At 39.2% G+C, this 23,209-nt stretch overlaps 2 protein-coding genes across 4 annotated transcripts in view; both read left to right on the top strand.

Moving 5' to 3' along the window:
- Positions 1–23,209, top strand: part of ITGA1 (integrin subunit alpha 1) — a 72,994-nt gene that overhangs the window by 3,727 nt on the left and 46,058 nt on the right. The window lies entirely within an intron of this gene.
- PELO (pelota mRNA surveillance and ribosome rescue factor) lies at positions 2,041–5,797 on the top strand. Its single transcript, XM_058043345.1, has 2 exons — positions 2,041–2,938; positions 4,070–5,797. Exons 1-2 carry the CDS (start codon positions 2,213–2,215, stop codon positions 4,499–4,501), a joined length of 1,158 nt encoding a protein of 385 aa, XP_057899328.1. The 5' UTR covers positions 2,041–2,212; the 3' UTR covers positions 4,502–5,797.

Raw genomic sequence — 23,209 nt, 5'->3', positions numbered from 1 at the left:
ACCTGAATGCAGAAGTTCTCTGCCTCTGCTTTTGCATTAAAATGGTAATGCAAAATTATTAGTATGAACAAGTTAAACAAACAGTTACTTACACATGTGCTTATGTTAAATTCCCTTGGGTGGTCTTGCTTGATCCTGTGAAACTATTCATGCTAACAGAGTTAAGCATGTGTACTCACAGGAAGAGAGTCTGAGGTCTGAAAAATAAATCCTATTATGTAATATCTGATAAAGTTGTTTTTACACCAGTATCAAGGTTAGGGAAAAGGAACGCACATTACTGGCCAGATCTGAGTTCACTGTCCTGTCACAACTGACTACAGCTAGATGCTTCAGAGAAATTTATAGGTACACCACAACGGGAGATATGGGATTATTTTTGCTCACAGTAGCCTTGTATCTCATCAAATTCTTGACTCCAAAGCCTTTCCAAGTCAGCAAATTCCATAATCACAGTGAGTCGTTTTTTCATTTAAAAAAATGCCTAATAGAAACCAAAAACTTTCTTGTGACCACCTTCTCATCTGTAAGAAGATGCCTTCACACATTTCTGTTACTAGATCAAGTGTGTAATCATTCCAAACTTATCTGTCGTAATTGCCTTGACACACTTAGCATGGCACATTAGTGTGCCCATCTTCTCAACCTATTTTTATTTAATCATTTCTCATGCAAGCATTTTTTTTTCTACTCATCATTCTTTCCCTTGTTCTAAATTTGCAACATTCATTCTTAAATTGAGCTTTTAGCGTTGTATGCTGTTTCAAAAATAAGCTACAGAACTCAGAATCATAGAATTATAGAGTTTTAAGTGGTTGGAATGGATATTAAAAATCATCTAGTCCCAACCCACCTTGCCATGGACAGGGACAATTCCCACTAGACATCTTCCAGCTTTCTCAAGGCCTTGTCCAATGAGTACCAGCATTGGGAAACCACAACCTCGCTGGGCAACCAGAGGTTAGGCACTACTCTAGCGTGTAACCACTCTCAAAGAAAAATTTCTTCCTGTTATGCAACTTAAATTTCCCCTCTTTCAATTTGTACCCATTACTTATTGTCCTGTCACTTCAGTTCCTGATGAAGAATCCCTCTCCAGCTTCCCTCTTCCCTGTCAGATACTGGAAGGTTGCTATGAGGTCTCACATAACCTTCTCTTCTTCTCCAATATTCCTCCCTTCTTGTATAGTGATACAATTTTTCGTTGTTTCTGGCTTGCTAAATTCGTTTGGGCTGCAAATTCAGCTGTGTAGTGATGGTTCAGGTCCATTTTCTTTGCAATATCATGTGTTTTAGCAAGGCATCTTATTTCCCCATGCGAACATCCAGCTTCGTTTGAAAAGTGCTTATCTGCCTCCCTAGCACGTCAGATCTGGAAGGAAGCCGGTCAAGGTTCAGTACTGGCTGAAGTGTAACTTGCAAATTTAACCAAACCCTTTTAAACCGGAATTCAGTTTAAGAGCAGCGTGCAAGCAACAGGTCAGGTTTCCCTTTCCGCGGGTGGGGGCCGCCTCGCCCCGCATCAGGCAGGCGGCGGCGGCTGGGGGCGGCACCACGGTCCCGCTGAAGCACGGGACTGCACCTCTCGCCTCTTCTGCTATCTGTGCCCCTGAGTTTCTACAACCGCTTAGCTTTGGCCGCTCGGTTTTGGTTTGGCTTTTTCCTCTCGTGTTTTGAAACGCGCGGCACGCTGTCAGGAAACTTCAGGAGTTTGGACCGCCGCTGTGAAGCGCTGGAGGGGAATGACGAACGCGGGGGCGCCCCCCTCCCGGCGAGGCAGTAGCCGAGTTCCAGCGCTCGCAGCAGCGCGGCTGCTCCCCGTTCCCCCTCCCTCCTTACACCGCCCCGGCACTTTTCCTTCCGCAGGACGAGGGAGCCTGGGGACGCGCCGCCAGGTTACCCGCGCGCGGCGCCCCGCGCATGCGCCGTGCTTGCGGTAATCGGGCGGGGCGGGGCGCGCCCCGGCGGCGCCTCGGGAGGGAGCGGGCTCTGTGCGCGTGCGCCGGGGGCGCTGCGCGTGCGCGTTGGGGTCGGCGGCGGGCGCGCGGAGGAGCGCGGGTAGAGGGGGCTCCGGGACGGCCGCCCGTGTGTCCGTCAGCCCGTCCGGGAGTGCGCGGTCCCGCCGGCTCCGGCCCTCAGCCTTCCCTGCCGGGGCACGCCTGCCGCCCGCTGCCGCCGCGGCACAGGGGGAGGGACGCGAGGAGCCGCCAGGATGAAGCTGGTGAGGAAGGACCTGGAGAAGGATAATGCGGGGCAGGTGACGCTGATCCCCGAGGAGCCTGAGGACATGTGGCACACCTACAACCTGCTGCAGGTGGGTGACAGCCTGCGCGCCTCCACCATCCGCAAGGTTCAGACCGAGTCGTCCACGGGCAGCGTGGGCAGCAACCGCATCCGCACCACGCTGACCCTCTGCGTGGAGACTATCGACTTCGACTCACAGGCCTGCCAGCTGCGGGTCAAGGGCACGAACATCCAGGAGAACGAGTATGTGAAAATGGGCGCCTACCACACTATCGAGCTGGAGCCCAACCGCCAGTTCACGCTGGCCAAGAAGCAGTGGGACAGCGTGGTGCTGGAGCGCATCGAGCAGGCCTGCGACCCGGCCTGGAGCGCCGATGTGGCGGCTGTGGTCATGCAGGAGGGCTTGGCCCACGTCTGCCTGGTCACCCCGAGCATGACGCTAACTCGTGCCAAGGTGGAGGTGAACATCCCCCGCAAGCGGAAAGGGAACTGCAGTCAGCACGACCGGGCCCTAGAGAGGTTTTACGAGCAGGTGGTGCAAGCCATCCAGAGGCATATCAACTTTGAGGTGGTGAAGTGTGTACTGGTGGCTAGCCCAGGCTTCGTGCGGGAGCAGTTTTGTGACTACATGTTCCAGCAGGCAGTCAAGACTGACAACAAGCTTCTGCTGGAGAACAGGTCCAAGTTCCTACAGGTAAGGATCTGTGCAGTTTCCAGAGTGGGTAAAAAGAGGCTTGAGAGTTGTGTGTGATAATAAAAGGTAGTTACAGGGGAAATAAGTTATTAAAAAATAAATTTCTGACTGAGCATCATGAGGAAATTGTTCTCATGCCTCCCAAAGCGTAAAGGAGTTACACATAATACAGGGATGCTTCCCACCTAGCATACCTTAATGTGGAGTAGAGAAATTTCAAACTCCCTGTAAAGGCATGTTTACTCTTCCATTAAGTGTGAAGTGCAAGTTGGAAAATACTTTGGACTGTTACTTTGTTACACTGTATAGCGTGTATGTTTAATAACAACTTTCTAAAGATGTTTTTTTAAAAGTACCTGGATGCGGTATAGGTTAGTTAATTTTATGTTACCAAAATTAACTAGAATTTTGTTGTTAGTTTTGTACTACATAGTTAAAGGCTGTTGTTTTTTGCTTGTCTCTTAGTCATGTCTGGTTGAATGGGTGGGACTTTAGTCTTATACTGAAATAGTCATATTCAAAGCCTAAAAGTGGTTTTCGTAAGGATGCTTATATTATTTTTCAGTTGGAGTAGACCTGGGGTGATCTGGGGGCAGGGATAGTGAAGTGAGTCCCGGTGCTTAATGGTCCTAGTACTTGGGAGACCCAGTGCACCAAAAACCCTCCTTTTCCATGTGTAGCAAAGTGATAACAGAAAGAAGTTTTGATGTAATTCACGGCTTTGCAACCATAATAATTGCACAGATTTGATGCTTTTACACCATATGCCTGCAGTGTTGAGGGTCTTTCCTTATCTTGAATGCTGTATAAAAGAGGCTTAGGCTTAGATTTTAGTTTCTTGGTAGTTTCAAGTAGCCTTATTTTAGGAGCTCATGTGTTTAATTCAGCCTTTGAATAATAGAGGCTGTTTTCTTGTGCTGCTTGAAAGGCAGTTTGAGGGATTTGGTATAGGCTTTGGGTTGCAGGAGAGATTCAGAAAAAAATCATGTATTTTTCAAAAAGGAGATAAGTTCCCCAAATAATCATCAAGATTAATACTGCATATCATAGAGAGTATTTGTGATTGGTTAATCAAGAAGATGGTCCTTTTTCTTCAAAAACACCAAATCTTTGACTTTGTTTGCACTCCAGGTCCACTCTTCCTCGGGACATAAGTACGCACTGAAGGAAGCACTCTGCGACCCAGCTGTAGCTAGCCGTCTTTCTGACACTAAGGCAGCTGGAGAGGTCAAAGCCTTAGATGACTTCTATAAAATGCTGCAGCATGAGCCTGACCGAGCTTTTTATGGTCTGAAGCATGTGGAGAAGGCCAACGAAGCCATGGCCATTGACACCCTGCTGATCAGTGATGAGCTTTTTCGGCACCAGGATGTGGCTACCCGTGCCCGATATGTTAAGTTGGTAGATAGCGTGCGGGAGAACATGGGCACAGTTCGCATTTTCTCCAGCCTCCATGTGTCTGGAGAGCAGCTGGGCCAGCTGACGGGGGTGGCAGCTATCCTGCGCTTTCCTGTGGCTGAGCTCTCTGACCAGGAAGATGAATCTAGCTCTGAAGACGATTGATAACAGTGACTTCATTTCAGTTTCTTTTCCGCGTCACGCTAAAATGACATTTAAGGTCCTCCCGACCTGAATACAGCGTGCAGATGTACAATGACATGTAATTAAAAAGTTTTAATAGTGAACATATACATGCATATATATAGCTTTACTCAGCACACTACTGATGCACCCTACCATACATATCCTATGTATGGTAATAATTATTGGTATGTTGTGCTGAGCTGACTGTTTTTGCAGTTCCTGACCACCAGCAGTACAAGAAACTAATTTGGCTCCCCAGTGCTGCTTAGTCTGCATGTTAAGGCAGACTGCCAACTTAGTGAAATATGTAGGAAAAAATGGTAAACTAACAGAGGAAAATTCACGTTAGGCTATTTCTGTTCAAATGCTTGGAAAGAGTATTATGAAACAAATGTAAACTTCTTGGAAAAACTGTCAAAACTGTGCTTGATCTTCACAGGAGCTCCCTGTTCTTCCTAAGGTGTGTCATAGGAATTGGGTCAATATCAGCTCTTTGGGCTTTGTGGGGTGATGTAAGTCTAACCACTTCAGTTTTTCTGTGAAACGCTTGAAGCAGTCTTTCAGCAATGAGACCCTTTAAGTTAACCATTTCTTTGCTAACACAATAGTAGATGCAGGACAAATGGTGACTCTCAGTGTAACCATTTAGTTATCTTTTAGAATGCTGTTACCTTGGGAAATTGAAGACTAATAAGATGTCATTGGCTGTATTCTGCTAAATTGGCATTATTTAGCACCCAGTTCTGAGAAAGCATAAGAAAAAACTTAGAAAATCAGGACTTCAGTTTCCACAAGGAATCTTTTGATAGCAAATAGTTTAGGTGACTTCATAATCTGGTATTCTATTTGCATATCTCTTTAAAAACTTATATAAACAGTGATACAGAAATACAGATGACAAAAGTATAAATCAAATTTCAGCTTAAGATAGTGGAAACTGTAAAAGTGAAAATTGCCTTTTCAATTATTTGATCAGCTGAAAGTACTGAGAGCCCAAAGGAGTTTTCTTTCTTCACTGGGCCGTAAATCTTAGGTTGAAGAAGCAAAAACTGCTTTCAGATTCAGACATAACCGGTAGTTGTATTGTTTCAAACCCAGGTTTGATGATGTGGCTTGTGTGTGTAAATAGGCATTCCTTATTTAAATGTGATGGAAGGTGAGAAAAATGTGATGGAAGGTGAGAACAGGAACCACAGAAGAATTCTGTGATATGGAAAGTGTTGTAAGAGTGGAAGATTAAAAAATAAAACCACCAAAACTCCTAGTCTGGGTAGAATAGTTAAGTATAGTCTCCTATGTCCAAAGGTGCTAATCCTCTGAATTTAATACTGTCTATTGGTAGCTGAAGCACCATTCTAAACTTCTTGATAGAGAAGTACTTTTGAATTAAAGCCATCTCCCCTCTTCTACATCATGCACACAGTCTAAGAAATTCTTGAAAACAACTTGTATAAGAGGCTGTAACACCTCAATTCTTCTTTTGTTGAAGACGACCAAGCCCATTGAGACACTTGTTTAAAGTCAGCTTGCACATGAATTATGTTGTTTGAGCTTTACATTTTTGTCTTGAATGGTGTTGGGTGCCACCAGTCATAGGATGCTCGTGTGGGCTTTGTTTGGCAATGGCCAAACTGTTTAATTTTTTTTTTTTAATTTGCCTAAGTTTATTGTACACTTTTTAGCAAGAAAGCACTTTAGTTCCTGTTATATCTGGTTTGATGTTAAAAACAGGGAGCAGAAGAAATTGACCAGAAAATATTAATTATAAGCAGCCAATTCAGGCCTTAAATAAACTTGTATCAAAACAAGTGATTCATTTCTCCAAGCTTTTATGGCCTAGGATGGTTTAGTAGTATATTCCCTTTTTCTAAGTAATGCCAGTTTGTTGCAGCTGTACACAAATGACATATTCTAATTTGTAGTGCATCAGAAATTCTTAGTTTTTGTCAACAAACTCCCTGAGAGACAAATCACTGTTCTTTGGTTGTGGGATGGATTGCTATTTTATTAGACCAGATTAGTTCCAATTATTCCATTGTAAACCAGAAGTTGTGAAGAGTTTTTGCTGAGTACTGCATGATTACAATGGCGGTTTTGTGTTTTGTGCCTGTATCACCATCAAGGAAAAGAAGTGGCCATTTTGTTGCATTTTTTTTTCGTCTGATAAGCAAATGTGACGATAGTGATTTTTTGAATTATTTACACTCAGAATTAAAATTCTGCCTTGACTATATTTTGTGTCATTTTCTTATTTTTTCACCTATTGCTATCATGTTGTTATGTCTCTGAAAGAAATACTCATAGAATTGCCCAAAGAAGTATGGAAGGGTGGGATTTTTTTGTGGTGGTTTTTTTTTTGTTTGTTTTTTGGGGTTTTTCTTTTTTGGTAAGCATTTTTGTTGTAAAATAAATATACAATCACTATGTATACAAATGCATCCTGTTTCAGGAAACAGCTTAAGGGCTGGTATTGAAAGTGGGCTGTGTTCAGTGCTTGACCTGGCCAATTTCCAGGGTTGCTAGTATCTTCCATGTGTCAAGGAATTTTGAATAGTTGAAAAGTCCATGCGGACAAAGTTGCTTGCTCAGTGCAGACCTTAGGTTGTGGGTATAGAAAAGACTTGCAGAAGAGGCATGCTATCTGCATATCAAATGAGTGAGTGCTAGAGCCATTGGAAAATATTTTTTGTGTCTATTGTTTGGAACTAAACTAAAAACTGCGTTTTGAAGTGTCTCTGTTTTGAACTATCTCCAGTTTAGGATTATATTCTGGCACGATTCTGTGAATAGTGTAGTTTAGCTTCCAGTTTTTCTGTGTTCAAAGTGAATGAAGGCACATTGTAGGACTTCCTGAAGCTTGTTACATTTGGTAGGAAGAAAGCTTTAAAAATCATGAAATTAGATTGATCATGAACCCTGCTGTGCTAGACAAGTGATTCAAATAAATTTATTCAGTTATTCTTTTGCCTCTCTTGCAAATTTGTATTTTGGAACAGGCCCCAGTCTGTTAGTTTTGTCACCTTTGGCATTTAAATCCACTTAGCATATATGCTTTTTGTGGTTGTTAATCAGCTAAAGCTTGGGGCAAAATGCAAGGTCACCACCAGCTAGAGACCAAGATAATCCTACTAATTACAAGTCAAAATAAAAGATAAATCCTTCAGTAAAATTATAAAGTATTTAACAATATTATTTGACTCGGGAATTCCTCATCTCCCTCCTCCTGTCTTTACCCTTATATAAGTAAAATGCTAGTAATAAATGATCTTGGACCACCAATGTAACAAGAGCCCATAGCTCTTCAGTTTAATTTGTGATGAGACTAGACATTATGTTTTTAAAGCTGTGTAAATGTCTAAATTTTCATTTGCAACTGTTCTTTCACAAGTTAAGTAGCGCTGAATTTTAAAACTAACTTATCCTCTGAAAATTTCTTACAACTTCTGAGCTGCTGACCTTGGTTTGCCTTGTTCAGTGAAGGTATATTATAGCTCAGTTCTTATTGGACTGATAGATCGCTTGAGCCTCTCAAATTTCTTTCTGGAAGCTGCATTATAGGTCTAGAAAACTGTACTCATAGGCATGCATATTTTAGATCACCCGGTCCACTTTTCTCTGAGACTTTCATGGCTCTCTTTTTAAAGAAAAGAAGCCTGTTTCATAAATAAATAGACACTGTTTTGCAGGAAAAAAAACCCATAATGTCAGAATGTGTTACTTGAAGCCATATTTCTACAGCAAGTAGTCTATTGATTCTACAAAAGACCTAAGAAAGCAATTTTTAAAATACGAAGCAGCAATTAGAAAGTCTGCAATTAGGAATTCTTTTTTATAACCTAAAATCAGAATCCCTACAGGAGACATAAAAAAGAAAAAAAAAAAAAAGAAGGAATGACTTCAGAAAAGTACTTAGGTACTTTTTAGATAGGCAGAATTTAAGACTTGATTTTTTTTTCCTTGCATTGGTTGCTTTAATCTGAAGATTTCTCAGTTCTGACTTGATTCAGCAGATAGTGGGGAGAGAGTGGTGGTAGATAATTTTCCAGTATCTGTCTTTCTTCTGTAATGGCCACAAATTGCTTTTAGGGTTCATTCAGATTTTGTGTGGAAAAGAAGTATTTTGATGTTTCATTATTCTGCAGATTTAGGGTTAAGAAAATGCCTAACCATTTGGTCTTGTGATAATTGTGATTCTTAATTCAGGCTCTGACAGGGATTGAGCCTGGGCTTTTTCAGCAGTGGAAAGAGTAAACACAGGCTGTGAAGCCTCTTGTGTGACAGTTGCCCAAAGACTTGCTGAATAAGTGTAATGTTTAGTCCTGCCACATATTTCATGCTTGACTCAAATAGGGCATTGACTTGGATTTGAGGGTAACTGCTTGCATGATGCAGAATCTAAAGGAAAGATTCTGTCTTCAGTCTAACAGCCAAACTGCGTATCCCCTGTCAACTTGTAAATTTGACTGTTTTAGATATGCTCTGTAGCTTTCCTGTGGGAAAAAAAAATGACTCCTAAGGTGTCTTAATCTGCAATAAGGTGTGAGGAAAAGGTTTCTGAAATCATGGTTGTTTTTTCTGTTGTCTGAGAATAACTCTTCCTTTTGTCCCACTTGAGAGCTGTGTAAGAAACAGAGTGGGGAGTGGTATCAGAGCGGCCCTTCTTTCCAAGTCAGTGTCTTCTGGGAAATGCAACATGAAGCAGCAACTTTCAAGCCCTGCCAGGTCTTGTCAGTTTTTTGCTGTATCAGTCTTTAATTTATTGCCCTCCTTTTGGGAAATGCCACATTTACAGCTAATGTAATTGCTGTCATGCTACTCTAATAATTACTTAGAAGTCAAATCAGAGCTGATCATGAATCCTCTGGCAAAGCAGCTATTCCATTAAAGAATGTTAATTAGTTGAAACAAGTCCTCCTTTTTAGGAATGTACATACCAGACATGATGGGAAGTGTTTTCTCTGGTCCAAAATGGAATTTCTAGTCAAAGCCAAGCCTGGAATAGCAAAGAAGTCAAATGGAACAGAAGATACAAACCTTAAAGCCATTTTCTCTTTCATAGTAAACACAAGGCTAAGGTGCTAGCTAACACTAGCTAAAGGTGACCCCTTTGCTGTCACTGTCATTAATAAGTACAACTTCCACATTGAGCAAATAGATAATCTTATATCTTGTTTGAGATATCTAAATTACAGCTGGCTCAGGCATGATGTCTGAAGGGATGAGGGAGGCAATTTTCAGATTTCTGGTCTGAATGTGAAACGAAAATAATTGAAAACTAGAACCGTTCCTACCAAAAACATTTCTATCTGTAGTTTTTCAGAAAAAAAAACCCTGAATAGTGTTCCATGTTTCAAAAAGATTTTGGACCTGATGTCTACCAGCAAATCTGCTTTTGAAGATGGGCAGATTCTTTCCCATGCAGTACTTTTGTTTGATTAGAACAAATACTTTTAGCACATGTTTTACTGAAAGGGTTTGTATGTGAAGATGTGTGTGTTCAGTAAGAGAAACAGCTAACTTGACTCTCGATTTGTTGCTTTGATAGCTGCAGGATTGGCTCAGGATGCGCGGTTGATAATTATCTTCAAGACTGGAAGATTTGTTTACTGTAGAAGGAACTTGGTAGCAAGTGATAAATTCAGGAAGTCTAACAGTTTTTAAATGCTCATGGACATTTCCTTTAACGGTTTCTGAAGCCCTGAAAGCTACAGCAGGTTTTGCTGAAGAAAATTGCCTTTTCTTTGACCTGCATTGTTCAAGTGTTTTAGATAAATAGTTTAGTTAAGGTGTGAGAGATGTTAATTCATTGCATTTGTTTATCTTGCCCAAACAGGTACCATAAGACCACTTCCATTTGGTAGAAAGAACTGGTGTATCCCATATAATTTATTCCTCCCCTGTGTGGAAATTTTTGTTCTGAAATAGGTTGTCTAAGAGAAGCTGAAATGGCCTTTGCAGAAACAGTGCTGGGTGAACACTGGCGCTCTGCCAGGACAGTCAAGTCTCCCGGGACACTGGCTGCCCTCGCTGCAAAGCTGTATGTAGGAGCTACTGGGACAGCAGTGGTGAGAGGCAGAAAAAGAGCAGCTGTCTCCTGAGAGAGCTGTTCCAAGTTCCAGAGCTGTGAGGAAAGATGAAAAGCTGTGGCTTAATGGAAAACATGAGATGCTGTTTTGGGTATGTGACTTCTTCCCCAAAGGGAGACGCAGTGAATGTTTGAAATGTCTGAACTCAGTTCTAACAACTCATGCTAGGCTGAGAGTAAGATGCCAGCTGATGTGATTAAGCTCTGCTGTGTGTCTGAGGGAGAGGAGCTTTGAGCCTGAGACAGACTCTAGAGATACTGAGACCTTGATAATCCTCTCACTATGGAGTAATTTCCGGCCACCCTGCTGTTGCTGTATCTGAGGCTTGTGAAAGACTGGCTTTGTTTTCCTTTCATACCTGTCTGAAAACCACCTTCGTTTTCAAAAATACTGCTTTGTGAAACAAACGCCTCACTATGTTGTGTTGGCAGTCTGTATGATAAGCAAAGGAAAATTTCTAGTCAGACGTTAAAAAATACTCAAACCAAGAGAAGCTGATTGAAATAAATCTTAAAGGCTTTTTGAGAGTGTACCTTGTGAGAAGAAAAAGAACGATGAAACCACATGTAACAAGGTTTGTTGGTGTTTTTTAACAGTTTTCGGGTCATTTCACCTGAGATAAAAAGACTGGTAAGTCAAATCAGTCAAATGACAGGCTTTTAAACCTTTTCTCAAGAAAACCCCAGAAACCAGTTGTTAAAACTCTATTAGTACAGAGTTAAGTGTTGTGTTCTTAGTAAATTATGACCGCCTAAACTGTTTCAAGCTGTCTGCATTTGTTTTATCCAAGTGTAGATTTCCATGGTCCTGTTTATTGCTCTTATGGGATAAAGTATTTTGTTATGAACAAAGATGAGTGTTTAGAAAAAACAAAATTAATGCTGACAACTGTGAGTCCAGCCTTTCATAATTTTGAAGACTGGTCTTTCTTTTCTAAATATGTAATACAAATTTATAAGTGATGTGGGTTTTTTTTGGAAAAAGTGTGGAAATTGTCACTGACAAAATGCTTAGGGCTTTAGGCAGTCGTAATTTGAACTTGAGCTTTTTTGCTTATTTCTAGAACATTTTAAAAACTATTTTGTTTCCCTACTTTAAGCACTTTTATTTTGACATAAGGACTGGCAAGAAATAAATGTATGTTAGAGATCAGAATGTTCCTACTACTGAAAAATGAGAAATTGGAACAGCCTTCCAGTCAGAAAAAATCAGAGCAAAAGGTCACTTTTTTATGGAATTTGTTTACCCTGAGAAATGTGATATAGTTAACAGTAACAGATAGGAATCAATTCATCAGTCCTGTACCCATGCTTGGAACAGAAGCAGAGCACTTGCTGGTTTTATTTGATCAGAGCGTTGTGTTGCCCTGTTTATATCTGTTCAATTCTTAGCACATGTGTTCACACTGCATCTCAGCAATCGCACCAGATTTCACCACAACACTGACCTCCTGTGAGACAGGCATTAGCTGTTTGAGCTAATGATGCAAAAATGCTTAGATTATGTACCTGATGAATGCTTAATGAGTACTTTCCTTTCCATCTCTGCCAGCTAGATGTCTGCCAGGAGCTGTAAAGGCCATTAAAAGTATTTTTTGGGAGTTTTATTTGTAAACAGGCATTAGACTGAAATCAGCGATCATTAAGTGTGTTTTCTAATTTTGAAAGCATGTTTTCTCCAGTAATTTTTAAGAGAGCAGCTATGAGTTGGTCCTCTGTATCTATCAGCACAGCTTGGTAAAGTCTGTTTCTTACAAAGGCAACTGTGGTATCCAAAGGGCTGTAGACCAAAAAGAACAAAAGGACCTCAGCATCAGAACTGCTGTGCTGCCTCATGGCTGGGCAGGAAGGAAAAGCTGGAAGTGATCTGCCAGACTCTGCTGCTGAAACTATAGTTGAGGTGCTACTTGCATAAGACTGATGTTAAATCTATGCTAAGGTCATGCAACAGTAGTGTTGTGGGATTTAAGTTGGTGGCACAAGTTTCATTTGTACCTTTTTAGGAGTTCCTTTTTTTAATACTTGCAGATCCCATTCACTTTAGGAAGACTGAGTCACTTTTAAATGACCCCAGAACTGATCCTAGTTTTGCAAACTTCGATACAGCTTGGACAATTTCCTCACTATTAAACTTGCATAGTAGTTCTGTGAGGGTGATGCAGATGTTTGAAACAAAGAGTAGCAGGTTCTTTATGGAACTCCTGGTGTCACGAGGATACTTTCCGAATAGGCCTGGTCCAGATAGATATCATTAAAATCATGGGTGTACTTCAGTCCTGTGGGTGAGAAATGAAAGTTATTAGTGCCAGTAATTCATGTAGAAAACTCTATCTTGAACTGCATCTAAAAAACAGGATGTTTTTCTACCTCTAGAATCCAGCTCTAATTTTTTGGGGAGAAACAAACCTTCCTTTTATAATCTCTTCATGGCTGGTTCCAAATTTCCCTGAATTGTTTATTGGCGAATAAAAATGAACATTTGCAGTAAAAAGACCTTAGATTAATTTTGCAGTGCTTTCAACTGGTTTATCCCTACAGCAATGATACAACAAAAGAGATGTTCGTGCTGTTACTGATACTTGAGTGCCAGAGTCTTTAAAAATAAGTAGATATTGTTGGTGATGCATATTATGCTAAAGTTGTCAGTACGTTGCCAGTTGGTATCGATAATATATGATTGAGTGACTTTTGGAGAATTCATTAGCTTTTCACTTAAAGAAAAATTATCTTGACCATAAAAATGTACCACATAATAGATGAAATTAAAAGCCCATACAATTTTGCTGCAGTTTTAAAAATTGCTTTGTTTTCCAACTGCACTGTGAAATGACAATGAAATAGTCACCAATCTTGACCATATTCCATTCCACACATATCTCCCAGAATTATTGCAGGGAATAAGTTTCTTGTTAGATGTGCATCTTGTTATTTCAAGAGTGATACTGATGGAAAGTTGGCATTTTGGTTTTGTCTTTTTTTCTCATGGTCACAGATGAACACTGTATGGTATAGGAATCCATTTACAGAAAGTTCAGTTGTATCTGTTGCCTGTAAATTGTGCTCACCTCACAGGTAGACCAAAGATGAAATACTAGCATAAGACACATCAAGATGTGAAAGTCCTTGTGATTATCTTGGACCATAAGATGAGCTAACCTGCAAAATACCTTCTGCAGCAGCCTTATGAACTGACTAATGCAATACCAGGTGTTCTTTTGGTCTTCTTTGACCAAATGAGTAAACTTTTTTTCTTAGGGTGCAGTGTTTTTCATTATATGCATGTGGTTTGTTGTAGCCTTTACTAGATTAGGCAGCTATTTTTATGGTTAAGTCCATGGAAAATTTGATTTAATGATCACTGTGGTAATTTGCAGTTTCACATTCTTATCTGCTTGGATTTCTCGATTCCAAGTGTAAACTTTGTGTTATCACAGAGCAATGTTCTTTAAATTGTCCAGTACAATAAAAGATTTCTCGTCAGAGTTAATTCATAGGTAGGAACGACTAAGGAAACAAACTGGCTAAGGATGATCTTCTCTTTTAGCAGTGAAAAATCGTAGATTTCAAACAAGGAGTGCTCTGTATGTTGTAGTAGAAAGTTGCTACTGTGATCACTCGTGCTGGCACATGCTTGGAACAGGCTCAGGATTTTGCAATGACCAGGTTAGACCTGATTTGTGCGAACAGACAGTGCCTGCTCCCTCATGCTTATGCAGGACAGGCTGGTTCTCCCTGCGGGCATTTCAGTTCTGTGCAGTTGGAGAGGCATTTCCATCTGACCTTGTGTGAGAGCACTACCATCTGGGGACCATTCATGGAGAAATTCCAGCATTTCAACAAATATGTGACTTATTTTCCATTATTGCCTGTAGCAATCTCTTATCAACTACATTCTCACTGTAGCAATTTTTTGGTTACCAACAGGAGAAAAAGTTTTTAAAAAAATAAATCTTGAGCAATTTTATCGATAGTGCGTTTGATGCATCACAAAGTATTAACATAGGCAATAGAAAAAAGGAATTATTCAGATGATGGTTCATATTTTCAGTCCAAGCTCCATGTCAAGCATTTTTATACTTCAAAATTTTCCTTTAGCAGCAGTATGTTTATCCCTTAGTTTCCAGTTCTTCTCTCAAAAAGCTGTGTGTACAATTATTTATTTTTTTAATTCTTTCAACTTTACTATGGTACTTAACATAAGTAAAGGAGTTTTTTGTGTAAGACTGTTGTAGTATTTCCCTGTGACTTTTAAATGGAATTCAGTTTAGTGAATATTATTTTGATTTATTTTTTTCTGGAACCTGTTAGCTTTATGTAACAAGTTTGTCTGAAGAATAAAGTCTTAGTGCTAAGAAGCACTTTAAAGTTTAAGAGTGTTCAGGTATCTGTCTGTACTAGATGTGGTTCAGCTAAAAATGAACTGTTGTGTTACAATGAAAATTATGATAGCTGTTTTATTACGGGAAAGAATAGGTAAGTTGCCTCTATACATCTTGACTGTACTTTGCAAGTTGATTTTTTCTTCTAATATACATATCTGAGATTTAATTCTGAAGTTTGTGTCTGCCCTATTTGTCTCTGTCATTTTTGTTTGGTCAAGCTTTCTTCTTGCATTTGGATTTCCCCCCCACATCACTGTGTATCAAAATTGTTTAAGACTAAAGGAAAAACTAGGTATTTATAAGCTTCCATCTTTTCCCTTCCATTGTACTCCAAAACAAATTTCACAGATCAGTGTGAAATTGATATTGATGCATTTTATAGAGATAGTCTATGTTTTTGTTGTACTATGTAAAAACTGGCTTAGATTTGATGCTCTAGGTAGCTGAATGTGAAAGGGTCATATCAGGGTATTTGCACTTCCTTTTGGAGGATTTCTTCTCCTCCTGAAGCTTTGAGTGATTTGATTGGGAGCAAGTCAATGATTATGCTGAGCCTAAGGCGATGAAAGACAGGAGTTAGTAGTCATTGTGAAGTAAAGGAATGGAAAAAGTTTTACTCGCTTAAGACTTTGAGAAAAATTACCTGAAAATCTCTGAAAACAATTGGGGGAGGAAATGAAAGGGTAAAAGAATCAAGTCAGGTAGGTAAAAAAATAATTTTCCTCCATCCATGTCACAAATGGAGTGATAGACTTCACTCATAGGAGTGAAACTCCAAAATATATTATTGATATAAAACAGTGAATTGACAAAATTCAGTGTTAAATGTGATGGTGATTTAACAAGGTTTGATGGATGGCAAAGTACACTAGACTAACAGCGTAGAGGGCAGAGACAGATAAATCTGTCAGGGCGACTTTGCTGTTCTGTCATCAGGATCAGAAAGGTCTCCCTTGCTTTCTGAACTCCTCTCAGAGAGGAATCAATCCAGGTCCAGCAAGATCCTCTCCTGGTTCTAGACTTGGTCAATGCTTATGTCCAGAGGATTGTACGTGCACAATCAATCCTCTGTAGCACTTACTAAGATGTCAGAGTTTAGCATGATGTTAATCACTTGCTGATATGCTGCTGCAAGGAGTCTTTAAATTCCTCAAGGAGTAATCTTGAGAGGTCCCTTCCCAGGGAGAGAAAGGAGCAGTCCTGCAGGGAGATAGTTGCATGAGTTTTCAGTTAGGCATTATTTTTTGCATCAGTTCTCAGATTATCATATTTCCCACAAAGTTTGAATGGAATTTCTGTCCTGGGGCATTTTATAGATAGCTGGTTTTAAATTTGATGGAGTAGACTGGTGAAGTGTGGGTTTATCAACCAGAGTAACTTCTTTGGGAGCCCTTTCTGGTGCAATGGTTCACATTCTCTTAGAGTCTATATAGATTTTTTTATACATAAGTAACAGCATAGTGGGAATTTATCTACCTTCAGAAGTGCATTGATTTGCCTCCAGTGTTTAGCAATTTTTTCTCTGTTTTGGCAGGTGTTTTTTTCAAAGATAACGTGCAAGTCGCTAAGGAAAAAAAAACAAGTACAAGGCGTTCAAAAGAAACTTAAAAATATGTAGTCAATGTAATTTTCAATTCAAATTTGAACACTGACATGTAGTGATTTCCTCGAATCAAAGCATTCACCAGTGTCATGAGTATTCAGGACTTTCTTTTTCCTTAGTTCCTATATTAGCATACTAAAATTGTGAAAGATGTAGGCCATGTTGCATGATGGTGAAAGTCGCCAGTCTGCATCTTCTCAAAATAAACCTCCATTGAATAACCAATGACTCGTACTGTTGGACACGTATTTCATTTTCTGCCTTGAAATTTCTTGAAATAATTCTACAGGCTTGCATGTGTTGTTTTACAACTCTGAAGTAAATTCAGTTTTGAAAACTCTGTGTTAAAAAATGCACCTGTGATTCAAAATACATTTACAACAATTATAACCAATTCCTAGCATAATAAAGTGGCATTATGTAAGGATGGTCATATCATTTTTTTTAACCTGACAGTGATAGGTTGACCTTCTCAATCGTTTGTGCTACCTATTGCACAAGCCAGTATATCTTTGAATTTAATCATAGACAGAAAGTTAGAGGAACGGTTGTTCAAAGTGACATTATATATATGATTTGGTAAGGTAGAAAAGGAATGGCAGGTATTTGCTTAAGAATGAAAAAAAAAATTAGTTTTGCTTCCCCTCATTAGCAAGTGTCACAGAATTTAATTTTGTAGGAAACATGAAATGAAAACTTAGAAATATTCATTAACTATTTCACATTATATGAAAAATAGCACTCTTGATGCTCAGTTACCATCATACTTGTTTAAAAGAAGCAGTAAGGTTCATACTGGATCTACTTAGGTGGGGTTTTTTTAGGCTAAGAGCAACAAAATTGACCTGTAATACATAAATTATGCTTGTGTGGAAAAACAGTCTAACTAGCAGTGTGAAGTCAAATGAAAAATGACTGTGGAAGAAGTGGCTTTGGGACTTGCTATCTTGTGTTTCCTGCAGCACAAGGTGTACTTGACCTACATGCTCGTTTCAAGAAGGCTGCATAATGGAAAGCTTACAGAACATCAGCCAGAAAAGCTAGGATTCATCGTAACTGAACAAGTGGTTATAGAAAACCAAACTAAATGTCCTATTTGACTCTTACTGCTGGGTTTTATTTCAGAAAACAACATACGTGTTCATTTTAGCTACGGTTTCTGCCTGGAATATGGGGCTTGCACATAAAGCTGTATGGTAGGAATTGAAAGTTCCAGTGGGGGGCTCATAAGGAATGGTCTTTGTCAGCAGAGGAGGATGGACATCATGGGAATACAAAAAATGTAGAAACTTGTGTGGAGTTAAGTGTTGATGGAAGAACTGCATCCAAAAGATGGACTGGAAATGATCGGAAACAAGATAAAACTTTTTGTAGGAGTTGTTTCTCTTCCATCAAGCTGATAAATTTGCAAAGACTTTGTACATCTGCACAAATTGAGAAGCAGACCTCATAAAGTTCTTTGTATGTGACTGCATGTTTCTAAGGTTTTTTTCTTTCTTTTGTGAGAAACTGCAAAGTGCTAAGCATTGTGATGATGAGAGGGCCACTTTCCAAATTTTGCACAAAATAGTTTTATTGTGATTACTGCTAATTGAGTAGGGGACATATTCTTGGTCTCTGCCATTATATTTCCAAAAGTTTTGCCTGTTGCATTGTGTTATTCATTTGGTACTGCATTACAAAGCATTGATTCAGTATATTTTAAGACTTGATACTGCATTATAAAGCTATTTTCCAGCACAAAATACTTAGTACAAAACCAGTAAAGAGAGCTTTATTTAATGGGTTGAACAAAGCATTTAATTGGTTTTGAAAACCATTTGGCTACTGCATCTGGAATTACTTTCAAATATATATTTCTTGGTCTTCTGTGGTATTTATCTACTTTTAATAAGAAGTGTTTTGTTAATTATTCAGTCTCTTTCCAGAAAGTCAGTCTTTTGCTTTTCAAAGGTTAAAGATTAAAGAAAAAATGCCAGAGGCAAAATCATACAAAAGTTCTTTTGTAGCCCTAAAAAATAAAAGGCTCAATTTAAGCACTCCTAAAAAAGTGTCTGAAGTTGATTCTTTTTTTTATATATATACAGCTTTATTTGAAATATGTTGATATTTAGCCAGGCAGAATTGAATGCAACAAGAGCTCCTGCCTCAACCTTCTTGGCCTTCCGCAGTAAGACCAGAGCACTGTGGCCCCCGAACTCACAGACAGCAATTGTACGACGCTGTCGTATTTTCTTCCACTTGGCATGTCAGTGGCTAAATCTCTTTCTCATAGGAAAAGGCTGTGTAATTCTGCAGTGACATTATCACGAGGGAAGCAAAAAATAGAGTGTGTAGATTTCCTGGTCCAGCAAATAATCCACTTTCACGTGTTTGAGGCCATGATTTTAGAAAAATCTGTAGTTATCACTTTGCAAGCAGAAACGTGTTTAATCTTCCTTGCTACCAGCCAGGTGCAGCCCAGGCCTGACCCAAGTGCACGGGGTTGTGTTGGTGCAGCTAAGGGATCCAGCTTTGAGGAGGTTTTGTTTCCCGAGGCTCAGTGTGCACTGGAGGACACAGTTTGTTCTCTGCAGCTGGCTTGATTGCAGCGAGCTGAGAGCTGCAGCTCAGGCTTGCAGGTGCCAGCACACAGTGGGATCAATTTCCTCAAGTGTAAGAGTTTTCAAATTGCAGAGCATGATGCTGTCTTTCACCATTTTGAAAACAAGCTTTTGTGGGAGGCCACAATAATGCTTCCCCCAGTGAGTCACACTTACCAGCATCCCACCTGCATCCTTTTATGCTCATTTGTTTCAGAGGTTTTCTAAGAGGATGAGGCAGGTAGTCTTTGCAACATCAATGTAAAACACTGTTGAAGGCAGTCAGTTGCTGTCTTACAATTAGGATATCTTCCCTAATAACACCTGGCTTTCAGTACACTGTGATCACATGCACAGTTCCCTGTTGCTATATTGTGCACCTGTTCTGTTTGCAAGTTTTTAAAATATCTTTACAACACCACTGATTGTAATATGCTGTACAAGCATTAAGGCAATTTTTCTTTTCATTTATTTTCCAAGATATCTAAGGATATGAGAACTCCATAGAACACTTTAATCTTATTTTAGTCTTCAGCTTAAATTTCTGCATTCTCTCTGATATATCAAAAGATGGAGACAGTCTTATCTTTTAACTTTCTTTTTCTTAATTTCCCAATGTTTTCCAATAGCACATGCTTATAAAAAACATTTCTACTTGTTTTGGTGTGTTCCTTGGTGCACCTAGAGCTACTTTGTTTCAGTCTCCTGCAAAATGCAGATGAATTGATAAAAAGAAGTGCTATAGCAGTAAGTGTGAAGTGAAGCAAAAAATAACTTTTTAACCACATGCTGGCAGGGAGAAGTAGTGCACAGCCAATGTGGTAGGCTTGTCCAATGCTAAGTGTAAATTCATCCTTTCCTGTTTTTGAAAGAAAACATTTGTATTTCTTGGTGTTGTCTCTATTTATAGAGGATGCAGTTGTTACTTGCTACAGACCATACACAGTTAAAGTATCCTAACTCAATTTATTCACTTTCTTGTCTAAGTTGGTCTTTATGGTGCCATTTATTGGGGATGATTTGTGGTGATCTATTTTTCATCAGTAAAGAACCAGGTGTTAGGCTTTGTTCTACATTTTGGCTTATGTTTATATCCATCTTTTTAGGAAAATAAGGGTGCCAATTCTGTGTTTGTAAGGTTAGAGTGGCCAGCCAGGCAATATGCTTGTGAACAAGTCCCAGAAAAATCTGGTTTTGCATGGTTTGGAAGCAGAGTAACTATCCAGACAGCACAAACGTTTAGTTAAAAGAACTCATTAAGTAAAACAGAAAAGAATTTATTAGTGGCTACTGGACAAGTATGAGCTACTACTCCAGGTTTGTAATAGAAATAATATTTGTGTTGTCGTCTTGGTGACTGAGTGTTAACTTTTCACGTATAGGTACAAGCTGTGCTAGGCAAAGAATGGCACACGCATCAGCTCATGTTCCGCTCGGTGTAAGTCAGCAGTGAGAGGGACATTGTCCCAGGTTTTTCTGCAATGCCTCTTTTCTTGCAGAACATGAAGATGAAACTGGAACTTCAGTTTTAACCTTTAAGAAACTTTTATACTTTGCGTTTCTGAACGGTGTCAGTCGATTTTGGTCTGTTCGCAGTCATTCGGTTGACACAACATGAAATAGTTCAAAATAGTAATTTACCTACATTATTTGTGATTAAGTCAAATACTATGTACCTTATGAATTTCTTTTTATGCCTTAATTCCCACAGTTGTGAAGAGAATCCTCTCCAGCTTCCCTGTAGTTCTCCTTTTTCCAGTGCCTCTGCCAATACTCTTCTTAATACATATACAAGTTAGCCAGAAACAGTAGAGAATGCATGCCATCTTAGACAGAAACTGGAAGTTTGAAAGAGTTCAAGCTAGATATTATTAATAATATAATTTTCACAGTCACAATCAGTAATATTTTTATATGTTCTGAATCATTAGCTCCTGTGTACAGTGTTTTCTCTACTAAAAAATCAAGTAAAGCATGAAAGCCAAGTTGCCATAAATCAGTAGATTATTGTTAGCTATGTAGGTCACCGTAAACTCCACTTCTCCATTTACCATCTGCAGATTTGAACATCTCTTTGACTTGTAAGATTTCTTTTGCAGGATCTTTGGAAAATGCAGCAAGCTACCTTTAAATACATTAATTATTTGTAAGTTATTTTATACTATTTATCATGACCATTACTTTAATGCGAAAACATTATGCTTGTAATGTTTCAAAGCACATAGAGCACAAAGAAGTCCATGCAGTACATTTGGATATTAAAATATGCCAAAAAGTTTGTGAGTGAAGTCAAACTTCAAAGCATCTGGTTTCTGGCTAAGATAGAAGGGAAATATGAGAGAGTAAGGGCGCAGCCATCAAGGTCGTGTTTGGTCCAGTGTCGTGTCTGCAGGAGTACATGTAAGCGGATAGCTACAGACAAAAAGTAACCACGTAGTCAAATGTTATGTTCCTCTTCCAGTTTCCAAGTATCTTCAGCTAAAGGGATTTCCTGAACCAGATGTGCATTCTGTGTGGGTTGTAAGCTGCAGTGGTTTTGTTTTCCATTGAGTTATTCAGATCTCCATTAAGCTCATTACATTTAGCCTCCAAGGCGAAACAAGGCTGCCAACAAGGTCTACAGGTTTGTTCTGCTGTGTGGAGTCACCACCTCAGTTTTATTTCTGACCAGTCTGGCCCATCTAGCTTCTTTTGGTTCATCTAGCTTTATTTTTTTAAAAGAAAGCATTATTATTGCTGGTTCTAATTTGGCCTTACTCCTAAGCATGAGGATTTGGGTGGTTGGTAGTAAATAGCTGGCATTTTTTACTCATTTACTTACTAGCATGTCGTATTTTCAGCTGTTATGAGGATTAGAAACACATGCATTAAAATTAAGAGATTTGTGAATGTTACATAACCAATTCAGGAAACTTCAAAACCAAAAATTCCTGTAGTGACTACACAGAGTAAAAATCCATAGTTGTCAATACTACATCACTGTGATGAAACTCCTCATCTATCTGCAGATGATAAAATGATGGTGGAGGATATCATGGTGAAGTGAACAGATTATAGGGTGCCCATGTAACCTTGGGCTGCTTCAGGAGAAATCAAATTCCAAAGGGCTGGTTATTTTATATCATGATATATGTTGAACATCATCATAAGGTGAGAAAGGGGAAAAGCATGCTTCTAAGGACCTCTAGAAGGATGTTCTGTCCTTCTTAAAGTGAACAGACCTCTGGAGATCATTGAGAGAGCAGTTGACATGGGTATATTTTGCTTCTACATTTCTTCTTGAACTAAATGATGAACGTAGTTACTTTAGCAGGTGACTCATTAGTACTGTTTCATTGCCTAGGAGGTAGATTGTGGATGTAAATGACACAGTTCCAATCCCTCATATGCTTTGAAAGTAATAGTAGCAATTAGTATTACTCTTTTAGTAGTAAATCTCAGTTCTTTCTGAAACTTAACAAAAGAAGACTTGAACTAACGATAACTTGACTGAATTCCTAAAAATTTGGTTTGTTCATTTTAATTATACTGAAATGACTGAGAATATGGGAGGGAAATGCCTATTGCACATGGACAGGCATAGCAGAATTTCTTTAAGCATAAATGTTTAAGGGAGACAAAATTATTTTCCAACTAATTATTTCCCATCAGGCTGTCAATGATTAATTTTTTCTTATCATTTGCAGTGAATATTTTCTGAAGAACTAATCTCTGTTTTAGTTTTTTTTTTCCACTTCTTTATATTTCCTGACTCTGACTGGAGGAAGAAAAACTAAAATAACACAAATTAAACTTTTCCTTTTTTTGCTGTCCAGTGAAACTGGAAATACTTACCAAATGACAAATGGTCTACTGTGATAATTGTACTGCATTAAGCAGGAAATAAGATGCTGAGAGAGACAGATTAGCATTGACCACTTGGGAGCTTAATTATAGAAACAAGCCTTCCATGAGAATTTTGTCAACTCAATAGTGAATAACACAGATGTGATTTAGCAACTGGAAATTATTTAGATGTTTTGACTTGTAGCAAGT

This window comes from Melospiza georgiana, chromosome Z (assembly GCF_028018845.1).
Source record: "Melospiza georgiana isolate bMelGeo1 chromosome Z, bMelGeo1.pri, whole genome shotgun sequence".
Classification (NCBI taxonomy): Eukaryota; Metazoa; Chordata; class Aves; order Passeriformes; family Passerellidae; genus Melospiza; species Melospiza georgiana.
The sequence above is the reverse complement of the archived record's forward strand: the minus strand, read 5'-3'. Positions and strand labels throughout refer to the sequence as shown.

Excerpts from the sequence above, each read along its gene's own strand:
- PELO (XM_058043345.1), top strand. The coding sequence starts at position 2,213 with ATGAAGCTGGTGAGGAAGGACCTGGAGAAGGATAATGCGGGGCAGGTG. Across the intron at positions 2,939-4,069 it reads ACAGGTCCAAGTTCCTACAG|GTCCACTCTTCCTCGGGACA; the intron begins GTAAGGATCTGT and ends TTTGCACTCCAG.